Source organism: Mastacembelus armatus, chromosome 15 (genome assembly GCF_900324485.2).
Source record: "Mastacembelus armatus chromosome 15, fMasArm1.2, whole genome shotgun sequence".
NCBI classification, from domain to species: Eukaryota; Metazoa; Chordata; class Actinopteri; order Synbranchiformes; family Mastacembelidae; genus Mastacembelus; species Mastacembelus armatus.
This window is the reverse complement of record NC_046647.1, coordinates 10,737,198-10,759,320: the sequence shown is the minus strand read 5'-3', so window position 1 is coordinate 10,759,320 and position 22,123 is coordinate 10,737,198. Positions and strand designations below refer to the sequence as shown.

At 40.6% G+C, this 22,123-nt stretch overlaps 1 protein-coding gene across 11 annotated transcripts in view; it reads left to right on the top strand.

Moving 5' to 3' along the window:
• The window catches only part of LOC113131782 (neurexin-1a), a 231,017-nt gene that overhangs the window by 147,596 nt on the left and 61,298 nt on the right, over positions 1-22,123 (top strand). For all 11 annotated transcript variants that reach the window (XM_026309436.1, XM_026309435.1, XM_026309441.1 and 8 more), the window contains one exon: positions 3,882-4,063. In XM_026309436.1, the coding sequence (XP_026165221.1) occupies positions 3,882-4,063 (182 nt within the window). The remainder of the gene's footprint in view (positions 1-3,881; positions 4,064-22,123) is intronic.

The following is a 22,123-nucleotide window of genomic DNA, read 5'->3' as shown; positions in this document are numbered from 1 at the left end:
TTCTCTGGAAGCTGAAATGGTAATCCAATTGACATCATTAAGCTTCTTTTAATTGTACTCCTACACACAGACAAAGATAAACCCAAGTGTTATCCTTAATATCACCTTAATATAGTTTTGTATTTTCAAACTGTTTGGGGGTGTCCAACATGTAGCACATGCAAATTTGCACCTACTTGCTTCGGTCACAGTCACAAAATGAAAATGATTCTCACATCTTGCAGATGTCATCCTCATTAAGCTCATTTGCACTGTAAAGATTTACAGCATAAATTGTAAACCTAGAAAACAGTGTGTTTATGTGGAACATCCATGGACGTAGACAAGACAGGACTGGGAAAAGGGATAATCTTACTTTGAAATTCCATTCAAGAGATTCATGAAAATGATTAAACATGAATCTCAGAAAGCTATAGTATATGTGAGCTGTAATCTATTTTTCGCACACCAGTCATTACGGGAATCCTTGGCAGTAAATAGAAAGAAACGCAAGTGCTAGGTGCTGACAGAAAGCAGATCCATAATGTCATCTCTCCATTTCATATTTCCATCACAACTATGTAATTATGATTGGATTCCTCCCCAGTTTCTCGGCAGAGGTGGTAATATGAGGCTCGTTATGATAACTGTGTTGGAGGTCGGAGGAAAGACAGTCTGTAGACCTGACCTTAGTTCAGCACAAACACACTGCCTGGTTGGTATATCTTATTCACCCCACAACTGCTACACTAAGGCACAGAGCCAGTATGCTTTTCTTTGCTCACACCTATCTTCCTCTTCTATGACACTGCACAGTTTATTAAACATACAGAGCTTATTGGCCTGTTTGCTATATGCTCCTGCTTCACTGTAGAAGCAGAAATATACTGAGATACTGAGAAGTAAATGCCAAGAGGGCTCTAACACACAGGGCATGTTTGCTGTCCTACAGTCTACTATCCCACACACCTCTTTGGCCAAATGCAGGCAAACTCCTGGGATGGTGCTACATTTTTAATGAAAGCAGGGCGTTTAATCTGCCAATGTTTATCTTCTTTGATGTTAACTGACACAGCAGAGAGCAGCCAGCTCTCAATGTAATCCAACATGAGGACAGATTAATTCATTATCCTTTAACAGGGTAGGCTTGTGGTTGAGGAGTTCATCCTGGAGGTCTGATCATTTTTAACAGCCTTTTGAGTGGGATCCACCAATACCTGCTTAAGACACACTGACTCTCGGTTTCTATAATATGACCTCTCTGGGGACGTACATATGAATATAGATGAAAGTGCATGCATGAATATATGAAGCAAGCTAATCTGAGTTACGTTCTGTTTGCAGGGTTGTGTGGCGTAGTGTTATACTCATCGGAACACTTTGTATCTCACACTCCCCTCGCTGTATGTACATCCCAGTCTATCATTTGTTTTTTCATTAGGCGCTGGGTGAACGGGGAATAAAGTGAAACTCTTGTCAAATTAAAGAGACAACAATCGGCCAAGTATTTCCAGGACACCACTGTATCTAATGACTACAACAGATCCATATCAAGCTCAGTGTCCCAGGAGAGTGCACAAATAACAAATATGGAGCCAGTGCTTAATTACTCCCACAACTGGAGTTACACATGCATGTGTCTGCTGATTTCATGCCACTGCAAAACTGTGTAGGAGTGCATTAGCCATGTTGCTCAATGTATCTTAATCTTCCACAGTCCCTTAAGGAGTTTGTACTTGTATGTATTTTAGATTGCTTTACCACATATGAGAAACTTTATTGTCTGTGCTCTGTTTGGAACCATTTCTGTAATCTACATGTTAATGGGTAAATGTTTGGTGCCTTGGCGTGAGGGTCTTATGTTTATCCACTTTAGTTTAAGGGTGTCATCAGCAAGATCTGCATATCATTCTACTGAAATAAACAAACTTTATATTATCTTAGGTTTTTTTGAGGGGGTCACTAACAGTAAATAAGCTGTCAGTGAGAGAAAGTGGGTGTCAAACAGTATGAAGAGACAGAAGGGGAAATGGATGCTTAAGGGCCCAGTGAGTTCCAACACTGACATGGTTTAAAAGAGCTTAATTATAATAAGCTGGAGCATGGAGCAAGTGTTTGGTGGCTTGGGGGGAAACTCAGGCAGTGACAACAGTCCAGCACGAGATACATGAATTGGAGATTGCGCTGTGAAGGCCAACGTCAGATATGCATCAGCGGTAGCCGCCAGACTTTATGAAAAAGAAATGATGCCTGCCTTGCAAATATATTACACATAATGTCTTTTCCTTTGTAGAAGTCATCAAGCTTCATAACGCTTTATCCATTAGGAGAACAAGAAGGCTTACAGTGTTATTTCATTACATTTTACAAATGCGAGTTATGCTTTATGAAAACAATAAATTCCACTATAGATCTGTATGTCTCAACATCATTTGTTAATCACATTATTGTTAATTAATGGTGCAATTCTTTTCAGCTAATGGTTGACAGCATGTATTGACTAAAAAGAGGGAATCAAAATTGGAAATGGAACTTCGTAACAGAACGACACACTTTAATCACTGCACTGTGAAGAAAAGCCAGAGGGAAGAAAACAACACAAATATATAAATAAATGCAAAATTTATCGATAGTTTTGTATCCTCATGAACTGGTTTACAAGAAAATATCGGAATTACAGTCCGAATGATTTATAATCTATTGTTCAGGCTAAGGCTGTTTAACTCCCTGCCCCTATGAATATTAACACACTGTCTCTCGCGTGAGCTCTCTCTTGTTTCTCCTTCTTGCTGACTGACACACACACACACACACAAATAAATGTAAATCCATAACACACTAGGAGCTCCTTGTCTAATTTTTCATGAAGATAGCTGTTTTTTATGCTAAGCTGACAGCTGCATTCATTTTCAGGCTTTCTCACAGGAATTTATTTCCTAATCACATGCACATTTACACACATATATACACACTTTCTTTCACGTCCATACTTTTCTATGTCATGGCTAAAATGAATTGAAACATTACCCTAATGAAGGTCTCTAAATCAGAAGAAATACTTAATTTGGCGGAGAAAACTCTGACATGGTGAAGCACTAGATGGTTGTCAAGCATCAAAATCTGAGACTGTGGTTTTACACATGAACATATTCCCACTTTTAATAGGCCGCTTTCTTCATTAACTGAGAAGGATATTTCCAACCATCAGTTTGACTATGTCACTGGCCTGATAACACAAGATTCTTTCTCACTGAATAGCTGGGTAATTAGAAACACTTTTCCATCCACCAGGTCATGTTCAAACCTTTCATACAGCCGCTAAAGACGACGAGGTAATGCAGCGATGCACAAAATAGCTGGTTTGGAGGTCACAAGAAGGGCATAATTGGACCAGTCAGTCAATAATGCTGCTGGTTGTGTCTTACTTTGAGGCTGATAATGAAAGGCGAGAGAGATGGGCGAGGTACCCGTGCTGGTTACCTGGGCACTGGGGATAAGCATTCACTTGCATCTCTTCCCTCTAGAGGTGAAGCAGACAACGGCAATAAAACTGAGTAATTGTGGAGCATTATGAGGAAAGCAGCACCGGCACCTACTGTACCTCCCTCGTTTCTGTTGAATTTTCCCCTACACATGAATTGACATGAGTGCGCTTAATCTCTCAGATGGGACTGAGGGCTGTTCAAGAGTGATATGTTGCTCAGTGCTTTGAAAAGTCATTACTCAGCACAATAAAACACTCCAGACTGACGGTGCTCTGAACGCACGGCATCAATGCCGGCTTTGCTGTGTTAATAATATTTGTGTTGACAGTTGCTGTTTCACGCGTAGTACATGATTGCGAGGTGGGATATACTTCTAACAGCTTCTGTTTGTTCTTTTCACTCTCTTTTCATCTCTAGCGGGAACAACGTACATATTTGGGCGAGATGGTGGACTGATCACATACACGTGGCCTCCAAATGATCGTCCCAGCACGAGGGCCGACCGACTAGCCATTGGTTTCAGCACACACCTGAAGGATGCTGTCCTTGTGAGGGTGGACAGCTCCTCTGGTCTCGGAGACTTTTTGAAACTTCACATCGTAAGTCAAAAACCTGTTTATTAACATGCTTTCAAGTACAATTAGAACTCTGTACATGCGGTATATTAAGTTAAACCACCTATGACCTATTTCCTTAGCTTCTTGCTACTGTATGAGTGAAAGGATCCTACACTGCACTTTTCTTAGTGATTTGAAGCAGGTCAGGGCTCATTTGGAAAAAGATTATGTCATATACTTCCATCAACCAATCAGGGTTTCACCATATTTGAATGAGACTACTTCACAGGATTGTTTGGCTGCTGTTAAATTGGATCAAACACACCGATACAATCCAGGCACAATCCACAAAGCAGTTTTTCAGCATTGATACCTAAATGAATAATACTGAAAATGTTTTTGTTTTATCTAGCTAGGTTTTCTAGGGATTTAGTGACGATAGTAATTAGGTTGAATTCTGTAAACACAAAAAAAGGAAGGAGTCATATGTTAATGGCAGGTACAACATCTATGACCAACAGTGCATTAATCTTGTATTGGATATGAAGGAGCCTAGGCTTGTTTACCTCCATTTGTCTATGTGTTATGGCTGCTGTGTGTGCAGGAGGATCTGAGGGAAATGGTGTGGTAATAAGGGTTGGTTCCATACAGTGCATCTCTGACCTGGACATAATTTTGCTGGCTACCATATGACCTTCATCTCACTAGCACCCACTTACTGACAACAACACTTAGGCTGGCCAGGAGCATACAGAAACATTGCACACAGACAACACACAGGAAAGCTACAGTCATGCACACATGAAATTGGACCTGAAGTTTGCCTCCACCCCAGCTGCCCACACAGCGAGATTCTCACATACAGTAAGAACTCTGTGACATAACCAAGCATTTCCTGAGGACACAGAGCAGCCGTGATGTTGTTTTTATAAGACATCTCTGTTCTTCTGCTGTGTGGAAGGGCTTTCTTTGACACTTTTTTTCCCTTCTGAAGCCTCAGGGCCAAGTGGTTTTTAGCCCCTAGTTTTAATCCAGGAGTAAGCGGCCAATTTAAAAGGATACAGCCTATTTCATGCCAATGATTCATCACCAAATGCCACACAGGGATGCAAACAGGATGTTCAAAAGAACATAAATTGGAATATGGGTGTAAAAGGACAGATGTGCTCACTCAGATGTGCAAATGCTCCATCGCAATTCTCATGTGTTCTGTGACTTTCTGGGCTCCTTTCCACCTGCACAAAACACCTGAAGTGATGAGACAGGCAAGATTTCCTTTATATACTATTTTCATGTGAGTGATGAAATACTGTATGTTTTCTCAAACAATTTGCATAGACAGGGCTCCTTTTTAAATTAGATGCCACACAGGGCTTTGCTAGGTAGCTCAACCCAATGCAGTACTGAATTAATATACATACAAATTTGCTCGCTTGTACATCATACTTGTTAACTTTTAAACAATTCACACACTTTTGAAGCTCATTTAAACACCTTATAGCTGCTTCCCATGCAGGCTCTAATGAGCCAAACATGAATTCCATGAAAACAAACAAAAAAAAAACAAAAAAAACATGGCTGGCAGCTGGTGCACTGCAGCTGTAGCATGAACAGCTAAGAGCGTGCATATTTATTACATGCATTAGATTTCTCTTTCTTGCAATAGAGCCAATTCACGAAAAGAGGTTTGTTAAAGAAAGAGACAGTTGGTATCTCAAAGACAGGCTCTGCCCGTATGCCAGGTTTTAACTTCACCCTATAGTGCAGGATGTTAGAGGGCATAGGCACAGACAGGAGAGGTGAGTGAGGGGAGTCTCGCATGATGAAACAAGACGTAGAGCGTGCAGCTTACAGCAGACGCATGCATAGCCTTGTTGATGAAATGTGTAGCACCCCATTGACATTTTACAGGGAGAAAATGTTGATAAGGCATGTTCTTATAGGAGGGGCGGTGGGTTGTGAGAATCCCCTCTCTTCTCACATCAGCAGTCACTTGGAATGCCTTCTATTTATTTATTTATTTCGGTTTATTAATCTGGAGGCTTTGTGAAATGCTGTGATTCATTAGAAAAGGAGAGAACGGTGAGAGAAAAGGAATTTAAAAGAGACAGACCAGAGGTGTGAAGGGGGAAAAAAAGTCATGACCAATGAACATTTTGGTGTGCGTTTGACCACCAAAATGTCAAATGCACAAATAAAGATGATTTTGGTGAATTATAGAGTTCTAAAACAGGTATAAATTAAATACCTCATTCAAATTTTATATTGAATGATTTTTTTAAAATCGTAAAAAGATGATTTGATGGATAAAATTATGTTAAAAGTGTCTTCAAAAGACTTGTATTTCAACAAAGTATAACTGATTGGTACTTCTAATTAACATAAGAAATATTTTCGAACCTTTGTGCTACAGCCAAAAGGAATAATAGCAGAAAATTAAATCACAATATATTATGAAATTACAATACTTATGATACAAACCCCCTAGATATGTCTTCTCCTCATTAATTAAACTAGAAAGGCTGTGTTTTACAGCACTCCATTAAACACAATGAGCTGTGCAAAATCGCCACTTTGATGTCTTTCTTGTGCAAGAAAAGCAGCACTCAGCTGTTCACCTGCAAAAGCGCCTAATCTAGTTGAACTGTACCTTTACTGGGTCACACTATAATATGACGTGACATGTAAAATCACTATGTGGCCTAATTTGCCACGACATTGTATCAGGTGCCGGTTACTTTTTACTTACCTTAGCCAAATTGTCCTGATGGACTGTTGATTTTTTTATTATTGAATGTGTAGAAACTAATTTCTGGAGTTGTTATTTTAAACCAAAATACATACTTTTAAAGTAATGCATCATATGGATGATTCCTAATGGTATTCCCCACGTTCCTTTCAGTTACCTCATCTGTGAGAAGAAATGTATTAGTAGGAGTGTATCTTGAGCTGTATGAGATTGGATTAGGCCAGATTTCAGTATTTACCCCACTTCTTCCCCATCCTTCACCCCCTCTAATCTCCTGCTCCCATTTCATGATGACAGGAAACCCAGCGGTGCTTGAAGGACGCCATCTCAGCTCACACTCCCAAGAGGGAATTTTCTGAGTAATATGTGGAGACTATGATTTAAATGCACCTCAGAGGGATTGTGATCCTTCCCCTGCCTCTCCTTTCTACTGCAGATAAAGACAATGACTGTGAAGTCAGTGAACCATTGAATGTACAACAATCACTTTCCTTAGGTTCCTTACTGTCATGCACATTAAGAGGGACTAGATTCATAATAATGTTTCTGCCATTTCTCCAATTATCATGATTCCGCACAGTCCACCCACCTCACTTTGTATAAGGTGAAGCATATTTCATAAGGCTTCTTGAACAAGTAACCCAAGTGGATACTGAACTTATCTGAACATGATAGTGTGCCCTGGCAAAGTATCTACACGTATAGAATTAACTGCACTGTAGCTGAAAGTCAAATCCGGGAAAATATTCACAATGGCATTATGCAAAACAGGGAATTAGGGATGTAATGATCCTTCGTTGGTCTATGGAGCAGGGTAAGCCATACAGAAGATTTGGAACAAAGTTTATAAGTTGTGGGTGTGTAGTACCTTCTCTGTTAATGTGTAATTTCTGTAAAATCTCAGCTCATAATTTCAGTATATTTTGCTTTGTTGCTGTATTTTATCCCCCACATGGAAGTGTCATTTATTTTTCTGCACAAACAAGGGCAGATGATGTTATTGGAAATCCGTCTGTACATTTTTAGGAATCCATTTACTGAAACTGAGGCTTTGCAGTTGTTTTCTTCCTTTTTTTGTTGTCAATGAGCAGCGGTGACAGTGACTATCAGAGGCTCTCCTCTGTCTCAGGCAGGCCCCCGAGGGGCCCACTGAGCTTGTTTTGTGCTGGCTCTCAATCTCTGTGTGGGGGTTGGGGACTATTGAAAGCACTTTCTTCTTTCCCTACTTCTAATTGCATGCGTCCCTTTAAAAAACAAGCAATGAAGGCGCTCTGGTTAAGACAGCGACACTGAAGTTAATGTATTCCATAGAGCAGAGAGGATGGTGGAGAAATAATGACTTCTCTGGCGGAGCATTGCTCCCCTCGGTCCTCCTTTAGCTGACTACTAGAAAAGGGGTTCTTCTACTGATGGAAGACACCTTTAATTGCAGTTTCATCTCCTGCTCTATACCCTATTAGTCATGTAAAATGGCTTGAGAAGAGAGACTACTGGGCCCACTGTCTGGGTGTCTCCACTTTCGAGTAAGAAAATGTCATCTTTTATGTGTTTTTGCAGTTTGCCCAAGTGTTGGAGTTCTGGTTATGCAGGATTGCGTGCTTCATTATGTAAAAACTGTACAGGCTGAGTGAGATTGTTACCTGGGAGAGGTGCTACAGGTCTCAAGAGAGAACCTGTGTCACGCTATCCCCAATGCTCCTATTAAAACACCTGTCCAGGGAAGGGATCTTATTCTCATCCACTACACCTGTTAAGGTCTCAGACCCAGTAATCACCTCCCATGCTCACTCTGCACACAGACATAGAACAGACCTGCATGCAATCCCCCTAGGATCCAATGGAACACAGGCTTCCTGTGTTGCTTGCTCATACAGGCACACCAATCAGTTAATAGCCTGTGATTGACAGATTTTTCTTACAATATAGCATGTTCATATGTACTTTAAATAGAAAGGTAATGCAGGAAAAAAAAACACTGATGTTAAGCCATGTGTGGGCACAGATTGTTTGATTCCATCCCAGCTTAACATTTTAAAATAATTTGTATTTGTTGGGTGTTCGTGTTGTGTTTGAACAGTTGTCACCTCACAGTTTGAAAACCCACTTTTTTTTCTCCATTACTTTATCAGCTGTTGCTATGGTAACAATACCAGTAAAGGACTGGGATGGTGTTTTTAGTGCCATGGTGATATGCATTTTAAGTAGATTCAAAACTAAAGAGAACAGGTTATTTCCATTTTAAAATTGCAATATCAAATATCTGTTGAATTTGCCCAAAAAACATGTCATACATCTGAAAACGATTGCTGGAGATTTAGTGGCAGAAAATAGAAACCAAACCAAGCAGAGATTCTGGCTGTCTTAGCTCAAAACTGAAGAATTAATGTAAAAATTGTTAGTTTTCAAAAGTTGTAAATTGTACAGTTTTATACCTCCTTACACAATATGTGAGGCCTCAAAAAATGTGCTGTAAGTATTTAGGTATTAAACACTGTCCAAACACAGATTTTTTTCCCCATGACATTATTAATCATTGAGCTGTCACGCTCTAATGAGCACAGGGTAGGAGTATACACATCCATCTCACAAGTGATTTGACTTTCTGTGGTTTCTGCTGACACAAGTCACTCTTAGTTCTGGAGTTTCCCCAATTCATTGGAATGATATCTTAAGACACACGGAGCTGCTGAACCTTCTCCATTTTCATCAGAAAGGTCTCAGAGCAACAGAGCATGTAATTTGAGGATCATCAGTCGAATGATGTGGATGGGAAAGTGCCCAAGTGTATTATTTATTTTTCTACTGTTTGAACACCACTATTTTTATTCAGTCTCTCAGTTATAGAGAATTATAATAAGAACGTGTTTCCTTGTTCTTTCTTAAGGTCCTTTTTGTGCAATTAGTTGATCAGAAAGTTAAATCCTAGTAATCTTAACTGCTTCTGTATCAGCGATGCATATTACCAAACCTCTCTGCTCTAGCCAGCGACGCCACATTTGAATTCACAACCAGATGCCATTCTCTCTTTCTCTGCTTTCCCCTCATTTCACTGTCAGTGAAACCAGAACTGCCATTTGCTAGTCAGTATGTTTGGCAGTTTGCAGTGCAAGATGAGGCAAAGCTAGGCTAATGGCACTGCAATGGTGAGCTAATGGCTGACCATGATGAGGACACAGCAGCCAAAGCAATGGATGAGGGAGCTTCATTGACCTTATTTAGTCCCTCAGTGTTGATTCAGTCACACAGACATGAAAAGAGGAGACAGCAACGAGACAAAGTAATACTCTGTTAACATATTCCCAATGCGCATCCTATGGTTAAGATACAGAATTTGAGCTATAATTGTTTAAGTGCTGATGAAACGTGGTAATAATATGGTAATGGCGCTGGTAAATATAGCATTGATTTTGTGTCAGCTATGATGGATTGAAGCAAAAGTCTGTGAGAGTCGATGGCCTCCTAGCTCTTTTAGTCATAGACGAGGCAGACACTCGGCTCAGATGATGTACCTGACCTCAAAGAATCAAATCTCATCATCTCCATATTGAGAAGAGACAGCGCTAGAATCACCATTACTCATCTTTCAATTCTAATCATTTCTCAATTTGTTCAAGCTTTTTGCCACTACAAAGCCAAGTGGTCCATGAAGAGGAATGAGTGTGTGCATGTATCTGTATGTGAGCGAGAGAGAAAGAAAGATAGAGAGGAAGATGTGTGTGTATGTGCATTTGAGGGAGCAGGACAATAATGTGTCTTCACATTTATTAGTGTAACAAATCACAGTGAGTACAGCTTGTCATTCTCCAAGCTGTACATCAATATGTTATGGGTTTGCCTCATATTGCCATGGCTAACATGGGGTAAATTTGATTTCACCATCAATGTAACACTGTCAGGCATACTTGCTTTTTTCTGAGTTACAAGGTTAAGAGCATTGACATTCTATTAGTTTTTACAGTTTGAAGGATGAATTTAGTTTGTAATGGCTCAGTCTTCCCCTTTCATTCAAGTCGGATATATTTCTGTAAACCGTTTATCCTGTTTCATCTTGTCTACCATTCACATTTTAAGCATTCTTTAACCTTGTGTGGCTTGAATTTATTTTCAGATACTGAAAGTCAAATCTCAGTATGTGTATCTATGTGTGGACGTATGCTGAAGAGAGAGTGTGTCTGTGTGTGTGTTTGGGACCGGAGCAACACTGTGTGGAGTCACTGTAGTTGTTGACTTTTGACACAGCTGCCCCAGGCCTCGGGGTGGGATAAAATTAGTTTCACTCTTTCTTGTGCCATTTCAGTGAGCAGATGTACAGCATCTCCCAACTGTCACAATGGAGCAGTTTTTTTCCCCCCTTGCACTCTTGCAATATTATTTTTATCATTGTTTCCCAGCATTTCCCTTTTTTTCTTTAACAGGTTTCAACAAATGTTAGTCAATAAAGGAAAATCAGACTGGTTGCAGCTTAGCTAAAATTGAAACTCATATGTGGATCTCCTTGGTGATTGTTTTGACTTGTGTACATATTTGGTTCAATTTCAAATGATCTTACTTTACTGATAGCTGATAGCACTCCTACACTGTGTTCTCCAGGAGGTATACATGTTTCAGTATTGACTGACAGTAGAGAAAACGGTCTGCAAGTTAAGTTACACATTGTTAGCGGTACCCCCATTTGTGGGTTAAGAACTCACTGTTAATGCACGATTCTGCGTGACCTCTGAATGATAATTGTGCCATGGTTTAATATACAGAGCGCTGATATTATAGAACTACCACTTGCTGTGAATTTCAACTGAGCTTAGACCTTCTGTTTTTGTATGTAGCAGTTGTCTATGACTCAGCATGTGTTAAAATAACATAAGAAAAATGTAACTTCTAGGGTATAAGCGTGTTAACAATAGTAAGCGAGGCTCTCTAGCTTCCATTTTCTGAGAGAAATAGAAAGTGACAGTATAATACAAAGCAATCCAAGATGTCTGTCACCACCTGCTATGGGAAACGCCCACCTGGTGGCTAGAAGTTTAGAAGCTGTTTTCATTAATATGTTTAAAAATATGTTTAAAAACCTTTATTGAAAAATACAGAAATATGCAGCATCGTCACATTATTTTCTTCACTAAAAATTCTACTGTAGGTTGAAGTGTAGTTCTACAGTAAATAACCTGATATAAAGTTTCCAAATAAACATATACATATATATATATATATATATATATATATATATATATATAGATGTTGGCCTGTACCTTCACATATATTATTGCACGTATGCTGTATGCTAAGTCAACCTGCTGGTGTTTACCAGGGTCAAGCAAAGAGCAAAGTCAATTTGCACCGGGCCAATTCTAAAATTACATATACAATTTCTTACACATATCTCTGGCAAGAGAAATCTTCCAGGGCATTTCTCAGCTAATTATTCCATAATTGTTGTTGGTGCTCCGTTGTTGATGGCTTCCACAGCACATTGTGTGAGGCTGAAATATTAAACAGAAGGCTTGCCTTGTTCTGGTCAACTTAATTACCTTTTTCACTGCTGCACTGTTCTCATCTCTGGCCCCTTGTGTTTTCCATCCAAGCCTGTTTAAAACATAATACACATGCATGCACGCTGTTTTTAATTATTTGCTGCTGTGGAAACATTTTCTAGCATGCCACTGTGGGTGAACTGCTATATCCAGTTGATTCTCGAGTTTGGTTAACTGATTTATTGTATATTTTAAAATTTCTTTTATTTTCTTCTAATGTATTTTAAAGCATCTATTCCAGTAACAAGAAAACAATATCCTCTTCTTACAGTTTGCTTTCACCGATAAACCACACAGACTCATAAAACATTAAGAGTAAAGGAGCAGCAGGAAGCTACAGATTGAGAGGAAAGACGTATCATGTGGCTGTATGGAAATCAGCACAACTGAGACCAATCTCGACTGGGGTTGGTGAAGTGGGGAACTGTATCCGCTTTTAAAATGTCTCGCGCAACCACATGGTCAGCAGAAACACGCCTCCTCCTTTTGTCCCCTGATGATGAATAATAGATTTAGTGACCCTCCCTATATCCTCCATAGCTACCAGTCAATATTACTCAAGTCCGACTGAGTAAGACAGAGATTTTAACTCTCAATTATATTGAGCAGCACTTGACATTCAAGTTAAATATTGTAAGACTCATGTGAGTTTCCTTCATCATTATTGCTCTAAGGGCAGACTGTCTGGCCACTGTCTTGTCTCTGAGCTATAAGAGAGTTACACTGCAGCGAAGCACTCTAACAGAGCCTCTGGTCATAGATTGCTTATTCCACTGCCTCATCAAAGGAAAAGTCTTGTGTGTGTGTGTGTGTGTGTGTGTGTGTGTGTGTGTGTGCGTGTGTGTGTGTGTGTCTGTGTGTGTGTGCGTGCGTGTGTGTGTGTCTGTGTCTGTGTGTGTCTGTGTCTGTGTCTGTGTGAGTGCACATGTGCATGAAAATATTTCTCTGCCTCTCTGCTATAATAAGAGTTGTGCAGGGAGGATGGCCCAGCAGTGCCGCCTGTGCAGGAGTAAACAGTCCATGAAGTGTCAGCAGCCTACATGTGCACTGCTCATCATACAGGGAGATCAAACAGACATGCACATGTTGTTCCTTTGTCCTCTTCTAGCCCTCGGGTAAACACATGAGGTGAGAAGAGCACCTAAAACTGTGGCCTCATTTTGCTCAGTTTATCCACCATGCAGCATCAAGGAGAGATATTGCAGGGAGAAGGCTGCATTTTGTTTATGTTGCAGTAAATGTTGCACCATACAAGAGGTGTTAAACTTTATGGCTCATTCTGTGGATCTTCTAAGTAGTTTCTATGAGTGATGGTTTAGTTTGCTTTTCCCAGAAGGGCGAAGCAAACACCTTGACAACAGTAATTAAAAGTGCATATGAGGCCTAATTCATTTTCTTCTCTTCGTCTCCTCCCTTCGCTTGACCTAATAAATCAGTTATGCTTGAAGTATCTGGTTCTCCTTAACTCTTTAATTCACCAGTGCATTTTGCAAAATAGCCTTGTGGCTGACACAGAGCTGCTATAAAAGATGGAGAAAATTGTTGTGGGAATTCCATGTCTCTGCTGGATCCACATTGAGCTTAACACTCGAAGTCAAAGTTTTAATCTGCCTTCAACACTGAATCATTATAATGTATAAAGGAAAAACATCTACGGTGCGTACTGGAGGGTTGAGGGTTATTATAGTTCATACAGGTGTCACCTTTTGAATGCTCCACTTTGTATGACTTAAACTGTGGGGAAAATTAAGAAACATTTTAGCAATAAAGGGCAATCAAACCCTTCTAATAGAATTAAAACATGTATATTATGAGTAAAATAAGATAAAATCCAATGGTGACCATTCAAGTGCTCTCTTACTGTCTAATGCCTCAGAAAAGCCCTGTCTTTTATTCTTTTATCTTTATAGTTATTTCTGAGGCAATTACAGAAAGCTGCTATTATTTATGTGAAAAAGTAACTGCTACTGCACGCCAGTGTTGCCTACCACCCTTCTTTAGTCGATAGCAACACAAATCGATGACCATCCAGTCAGCCAGTCTGTGTGTGTGCGTGTGTGTGCGCGTGTGTGCTAGGGTGTGTGTGTGTGTGTGTGTGTGTGTGTGTGTGTGTGTGTGTGTGTGTGTGTGTTTGTTTTTTCATCCATAAACATCCACTCCATAACCTCACAAACCTTGGTCATCATGGCCATTATTATGGTATTTCCAAGCTGGAAGTAATTGTATAATCATTACCACTTCATGAAATCTTAATAGGTGCTATAGATTAGAGACAAAGTAATGGCACAAGCCAGGAACTTGTGACTCAATCAGTAGTAAAGCAGATGGTAGTGAAAAGTTTGTGTGTCTTTCCAGAAATAACTTGCAGCTCTTTTTAATAGTTTTTATAGCTACACAACCACATAAGTGAAAATTAACATGTAATTGCATCAAAGGTGGAACTTGACAAAAAGGTTTGCTATCTCTGAGCTCCACTGGGGACTCCCTAACACGCCCTGCGGAGAGAGAGCAGCAGTAGTGGGTGGAGTGGAGCAGTTCTGAGCTAGTCACCCACATGGCCTTATCAGCCTGTCGTATTATTTCACCACAAAGGACCACAGAGGCCTTATCCCCTGCCCATCTCCCTGATAAGGTGTGCTGCCACAAACAAAAATAAAAGACAAAAAGGATGGTGTGAAAGAACAAAATGACAAAGCAGAGCAAGGCTCGTTCAATGTGCTGGCCTTTTATTACCTTTCCCTGGAAGATGACTGATAAAACCCAAAGACAATGAAGGAGGGAAAGACAGAAGATAAGTTAGAGGAAAGAGAAAGGATAAAACTGAAAAGATAAAGAGTAAGGACTGTGTAAGAGTCCAAACATTTCATTAAAGTAAAAGCCTGATGGTGGCACAGGGGAATGAGGAGGATAAGATGAAACGAGGGAGATGGCACAATTGAAGTCTGTAAAAGGACACATGCACACATACACATACAGGTTTCTATCTGTTGTACCTGTACTGTGTCTTTGTTTTCTGTGTACTGGGAGAACTACTGTTGTCAAGTACAGCCTGGACTTCAGGACTGCTGTGACCATTTGTTAGTAGTCATTTGGAGTGGCTGTGGCTCAGGAGGTAGAGCAGGTTGTTCATTAGCTGAAAGGCAGATGGTTAGATCCTTGCCTTCTCTATGTAGAAGTGTCCTTGGGGGGGAGACAATGAAACCCAAGTTGCTCCCAGTGACCTTTTCATCAGTGTGTGTACATTTGCCCAGTGGCGTTGTATGGCAGACTGTGTGTGGTAATAGGCAAATGCGAATGGCTTTGAGTAGACATGAGTGTCGAAAAGCGTCATATAAGTTAAAAATCATATGTTGGTGTCTGTATGGATGTCATCCAGCGTTTGTGACATTTTCTTCTTTCCTCATCTCATGCAAGATCTAAGATGAGAGTCATCTAACAATGACTTTTTCACTGCTTTTTATTCAAACGGGCTTTGTTGAAGTCAACAGCAATAGAAGATTAAAAAAGAAGTGAACATGAACACGAACGACATGTTACACCTTTGACACCTTTGTCTTTCCTCTTGCTCTGTGCTCCACTAGGCGGAGTTGCAGTCCTGCATGGACACAGGGATCCCGCCAGTTGTAATGCACAACATTTATCAACATGGCAGCTGGTCTTGCCACCCTGGCCTGATCACTCCCTCTGTTGTAAACCACAGCTCCGGAAGAATGCTGAGTCAGGAACAGCCTGAGATCAGATCAGTACTCTAGCATATGGTGAGAGTTGTGTTAGTCCAATGTTTATGACACATCGTTGGCCCATTTTGATTCACACTGCAGTACAGTAGACACAATCAACATGGAAGGACTTTACTACACTTTACTGCCTACTCTAATTTATTCCAGCATGCTTTCCATTCCATTAATGGGTACTTGTTTTAGATAGACACTGACTACAATTACAGGACAGACCTTCAGCGAAGTGTGGCAGGTCTAGAAGACTTTGCAGGAAGCTGTTTCAATCCCCATGAAATCTTGATTTATTTGTGGTGATTCTGTTAAGGATGGTGGGCAGCCAGTCTTATGCTGCCTGCCAGCACTGAGGACTATGAATTTTCAGCCGACACCTAGAAATCAGAGTTATAGTTGGCTGTGAAGGACAGATCCCACGGCAGCATGTGCATGCACGTGTGGTGAGTTGGTGTGTTTGTGCCCTTGTGTGTGTCAGCGAGTGTGAATTGTTCAATAAACTCATCACAGGCCTCATAAAGAAAGCTGACATTTACAGCAAAGCACAAAGGTCAAGGAGTTGGGCCTGATGAGAACATGATGGAGGAAAGGCTATTTTACCCTTGCCACCTCATGAAAGGAAGAAAAGTGTAGAAGAGGAAAATGGAAAAGGAGAAATAAAAACAACAGAAGATAAGCAACAGTGTAAGAAGATTAACTAGGGGAATGAGTTTCCTAGATGTGAGGGGTAAATATTAGGCTAATACTATGTGGGAATGCATCACATACAGTGCAGGTAGAATACAGATCTTTAGTGATCACTTAGACTGATGATTTATGATGCATCCAAACAGTAGCTGATTGGGCCAATGTGGGCAGACAGTCTGATAATGTAGATCTAATTAAAAATCCCCGAGTGGGACTACAGCGTATGTCTCTGCCGACCCACACACACCAGGCACAGCCATGTCCTCATTAGCACCAACAATGTCACTGGGCCTGACTAACACATTGCCTTAAAATGTAGTAGAGAGCAAAAAAGTACACTTGCTCTGTGTTTATCCTGGTGGTTTGAAACTATGCTGATTTCTAAAACCTCAGCATGACTGCTGATGTGGGGTGCGTCGTGTCTAGAGATGAAGTTAATGAAGACAGTAACGTAGCGAGGGAGAGAGTGGGGGAAGATTGAAAGAACCTCAGTTCTGTGTTTGGGGACTGAAAGTGTTGCCAGATTGGCAGCTGAACCTTATGGGCCTCTCATACCTTTGATGAAACACTGAAACTGGTGAGGAAGCGCTGACAGGCTCACTCCCTTTGGCCAAGTTCTGTCTTTTTTCTGTGTCTCTGTTGTCTGACTTTGTCAGATCTGTGAATTTTTGTGTTTGTGTGTGTAAGAATAAAAGAGGAGGAGAGTAAAGAGGGCGGGAGAGATAGAGACACCATGTGTATCTATGTTCCTGCTCCTGTGTGTGTTCTGGGTGAGCAGTCATCTGATCAAGTGCCTGGCCACGACTGCGGGGCTTGTGCACACCCCAGTCAGTGAGATCCTGTTGTTGTTGTTGTGTTGGTTAACTCTGCTCTCCTCCAGCACCACAACTCACAGAGCAGCAGTAAGAGGTTGGCAGACCCTAATGGAAACGTCATCTTCCAGATAAAAGATGGCCTGGCTTTGATGAGAGGGGGAGTTATGGGAGATGTATAATCAAAGAACCATTTCCAATCGGTTCCGAAGCCAATTTAAAAGCACTGAATGAAGACAGACGTTGTCACAGACAAACTGAAAAGCCGACAGTCACTCACAGCAGTTCTCCAGTTCATCAAGTAGAGGGACCTTTCAGTACAACTTCATACTCTTTTCTTGAAATCGACAGGCAATAACTCTCACCTAAGGCTTGATTTGAAATTTTCAGTCAAACTCAGCTGACATCCTTGCACTGATGCTGTGAATGTTGTCTGACTGGTGTCACGCCTTTAGAAAAGAATGCACATGTGTTCATAATGTTTTTCTAATCCAGGTGATATCACTTATTGTGAGAGTATGAGGATAATTGGATGAAAAAGCAAGCAGTGCTCTAAATTATAAAGTTTGCTACAAATACAAAAATGATTTCAGTGTATAAGCTGCATGGAGCTCTGTCTTTGTGTTGATTGTGTGGTCATTATAGCAAAACAGACTTCCTGCAGTGCTTTTTGACAAATCAGGTACTGAAATGAAACCAGCACCAAATACAGAATGGTTGTAATCATTTGTATCCCCCAAAAAAACTGATTCTCTGTGGGGGGAAAAAAAATGTTTCTGTTCTGGTGGCCCCGAGAGAAATAAGGAGACCTTACCCCTCTGACTACAGGGAATGAAGAAGCGAGTCAAAGCATTCTGTCACATCTTCACAATATAATAATGGGTGACATCCAACACAGGCTAGAGAAATGATTATGGTAATACAAGCTGTATAAACAAGCATAATGCCCATTTTCCATGGGCCCAATATAATCATATTTATTAATGTAAGTGGTAAAGCGCCAGAGGGGGAATGGCCTGAATAATATGCAACCATGTTTCTGAAGCAGTTATTCTTCATATTCTACTGTTCCTATACCCCTGTCTCTGCCCACCTTCACTATGTTGTGGTGAAGGTGTTTATTGTGTGTATACATTTGCATATTTATTGCCAGGGATGTTTGCAAAAGTAATATTCCCTCATCTGTGCAAGATGGCCAGGAAGCGTTTGCAAACACGTCTTTGTTGATGGTTGTGAATTGAGTTTGGAAGTTTTTCACCGAAAGATTCATTGCACCGTCAAATCAGATGTTTTAATCAGAAAAGATTAAAAGGTGTTCACTGTGTGGCCTGTTGACATGCCTTTCTATGGAAAAATAAAATGCATATCATGTTTTGCCTCACGTATGTTGATGCGAACGATTTACCACTCATCCAGTTTGCTTTTAAATAAACTGCACTCAGGTGGTGGCTCAATCTTCCGGTGAATTGTGAAATTGTCACTCTCAACAAGCACTCTCATTCCTTCAGTTTGTCTGCCTTCTGAATCCTCCTAACTTCTCAAAGATGACACTCTCCATCACAATCCTCTGTGCCTTTTTTGAATCAGAATAACTTCCCTTTTATCTTGTATTCTGATCTTTATCTCATATATTTATGGAATCCATTTGATAGTTATTATCATCCTGTCAAGCAGAGTGATGAGTTTGACAAAGACAGACAAGCGAGACAGGAGGGCAGGAGTTGATGCTGCAGTGAGGCAGCCATCTTACAGATGAACCATATTATTTCAAAGGCTACAATATGTGAGAGTCACAACAAAGAGAAAACCAAGCCATTTTCATCAGCCTTCCCTGTTGCATGTCTTCTTTTCACATTCTCCACCGGAACAAGCGGTGCAACACTGTAACTGAGTTGCAGCTTTCTCTGTCGCTTCTCTTCTCCTCTACATTTACACTATCTGTCTTTATCTCTCTCTGGAACTATTAGAAGATTAATCAGGCTGTCTTGGCTCTTCTTACACGCACTCTGCTGATGGTGCGCTTCCACAGGAGAGGCTGGTGGGTGGGTGGGTGGCAGCCATTAGAACATGGTAGCACTTTGATCTACCGGGTGGATTTACAAAATTGTATTTCTAGCTCCTTGTTGAAGGGTGAAGGAGCTGAAATGTGTGTGTTTGACAGAGACGTGTAAGGTGATGTTGTTACAGCTGGTTTAGATGTAAAAACTTGGTTTCAGATTATGTCGCGGGGTTTTATTGAATAGATGCTTTGGGGCACCAAATCATTTTGAGGCTGGTAGCAGAAGTCAGTCTTGCTGTACTTTTCAACAAAAGCCCAGGTCCGTCCCTCATCTTTTTTATGAATCTTTAAGCAGCTTCCTCTGTGAGGCACAAATAAGATAACTGACTCCTACATGCCCTCCAGATTGTCAGTGTAATGACTGTAAAGCAATACATCTCCTGTAACTGCCACCCCATCAAACACACCTTGCTCTGTCAACTCAACTTAATTAGCAGCAACGATAATGACCTGTAGTGAATTATTGTTTTTAATTATACAAATTTACCGCCTCTACAAATAAGATCTGTGTTTATGGGCTGGATGGGGGACAGCCAGCAAGGAATCATTTACCGTCAATTTTGTGCTCCAAGCTGAAGTGAGGGTGAATCAGCATGCAGCCATCGAAAAGAGAGAATTAAATCTAACTTCAATTAACATGATAAAGCGATTGCATCACATCAGAGAGCGCCATAAAGCTACCTATGAAAATCTGAGCATGCGAGCCTGCAGGTCTGATTTTAGCACTCACTGACATAAATGCATGTTTCTGTGCAAATCTTAATGCACGTACGTGCCTCTTTTGTCCCCTTCTCGTACACACACGCAAATCCATGCCCACGTACACACACAGACATAGCGCCTATTGAGCCATCACATGGATTAATGTATGGTAGAGTGGGCTTGGATTCGTTCTCGTCATAACAAGGCTTCAGCGCTTCCCCTCTGGTTGGATATCTACCCTTCATGGCCACGTTACACCTGGATGGCTCTGCTAATGGAAGCATTTTATTAGACTTGCATGCAGGAGGCCTGGCACAATCATCCCTTTTTATTATTCATATAGTCCTCTTTCCAGATTCCATGCTCATTTTAGCCCTGTGACCCTTCCATCAGGGCACCACACACTGATACAGACTCTTCTGCATGCATGGAGATGCACTCAGTAGGACATTTATATGTGCACAATTGTAGATGCAGATGCATTCAGTGTTGTTCCCTGCTACTCATGCTCTGCTCTCCTTTCCACACAAAATCAATATCAACCCTGCTGATATTCTTAGGTCGATAAGAGGTCTTTAGGAGATGGTTCCATGATAATAATGTCACCTCTCCTGTTTAGGATATATAGGTATCAATTGTCAAGTCAATTTAATAGCCATAACATAAGTTATGATAGAAGGACCTTGGTGTTATATTTGTATCATTGCTAAGGTTCCAATACAAAAAAGCGATGCTCTGTTCCCTATACAGAAAGCAGCTCTGCTGAAATGCATTTAATTTGCTTGACAATTTCCAATGCACAAAATGAATAAAATGTAATTGTGGCTCATTCTCCCTGAGTAGTCGAGTCCTTTTGTCAGTACAACGCAGCAAATCGGAAATCTCTCATATGTGCTTTGCGATTTAAATCAGCATCCTTGAAGCCCATGTTTCCACAGTGAAAACAGATCATTCCCTAATAGCTTCTGGCAAAACAGCCCTTTGCTTTGACTAGCATTGAAAAACAATTTCTGGCTGCAAGGTAAATATTGCCGGGGCCATTCAACCAAATGCAGTATCACAAAGGAAAGCCAAAATGGAAGTATTTACAGTATTTGAAGAATCGAAACAGCGTAATATTCGAACATTGCAGTTTGTGCAGTATGCTGTGTGAATATCCACTGGCACTAGAACACAGGAGGTTGAAGGGGGTTATATGAGGACCACTACATTATACATTTAACATATAGCAGATGTAAGGCAGCTTATTTAGCCTGTCAAAGCTGGTGTGTTGTGACTAGGCAAAGACTTCAACCCACCGTAGTTCACTGGTTTGTGTGTATTTTGTGTGTGTCTGGAACAGCTGGATGAATCGTCTGATGCTTCATTGCCAAATGTCACAAGTGTTCCATCCTTCTGGGAAAATAAATTGGCTCTTTCTTAAGCAGCAAGTAGTCGACAGGAGCCGCAGCATATGGTGAGAATGGGACAACTGAAGTCGACAGTTTCTTTTCTGTTTTAGCTTTTCTCATTATGATCTGGACAGCACCTTGATGATGAATGTGTCTTTGTGTAGAATTCTTTTTTGCGAATAAGATAGCGGTGAGTAACCCATGAATCTTTAATGAGAAGCTAAGAATTATGCTTTGCATGTTTTGTTTCTATTTAGGTGCTGCTTAATGTCATTTACCCAAAACCTGATTGCACTTGAGACAAGCACTTAACGCAAATTAGTGTATTAAGCTAAATGCTAACACAAGTGTGAAAACGTGCGTAGTGACAGTACTAATTAACTTTATTATATGCCAGTCTTTTCTTTGGTGTTTATTCTCTAGACATCATGGATATCTGTACC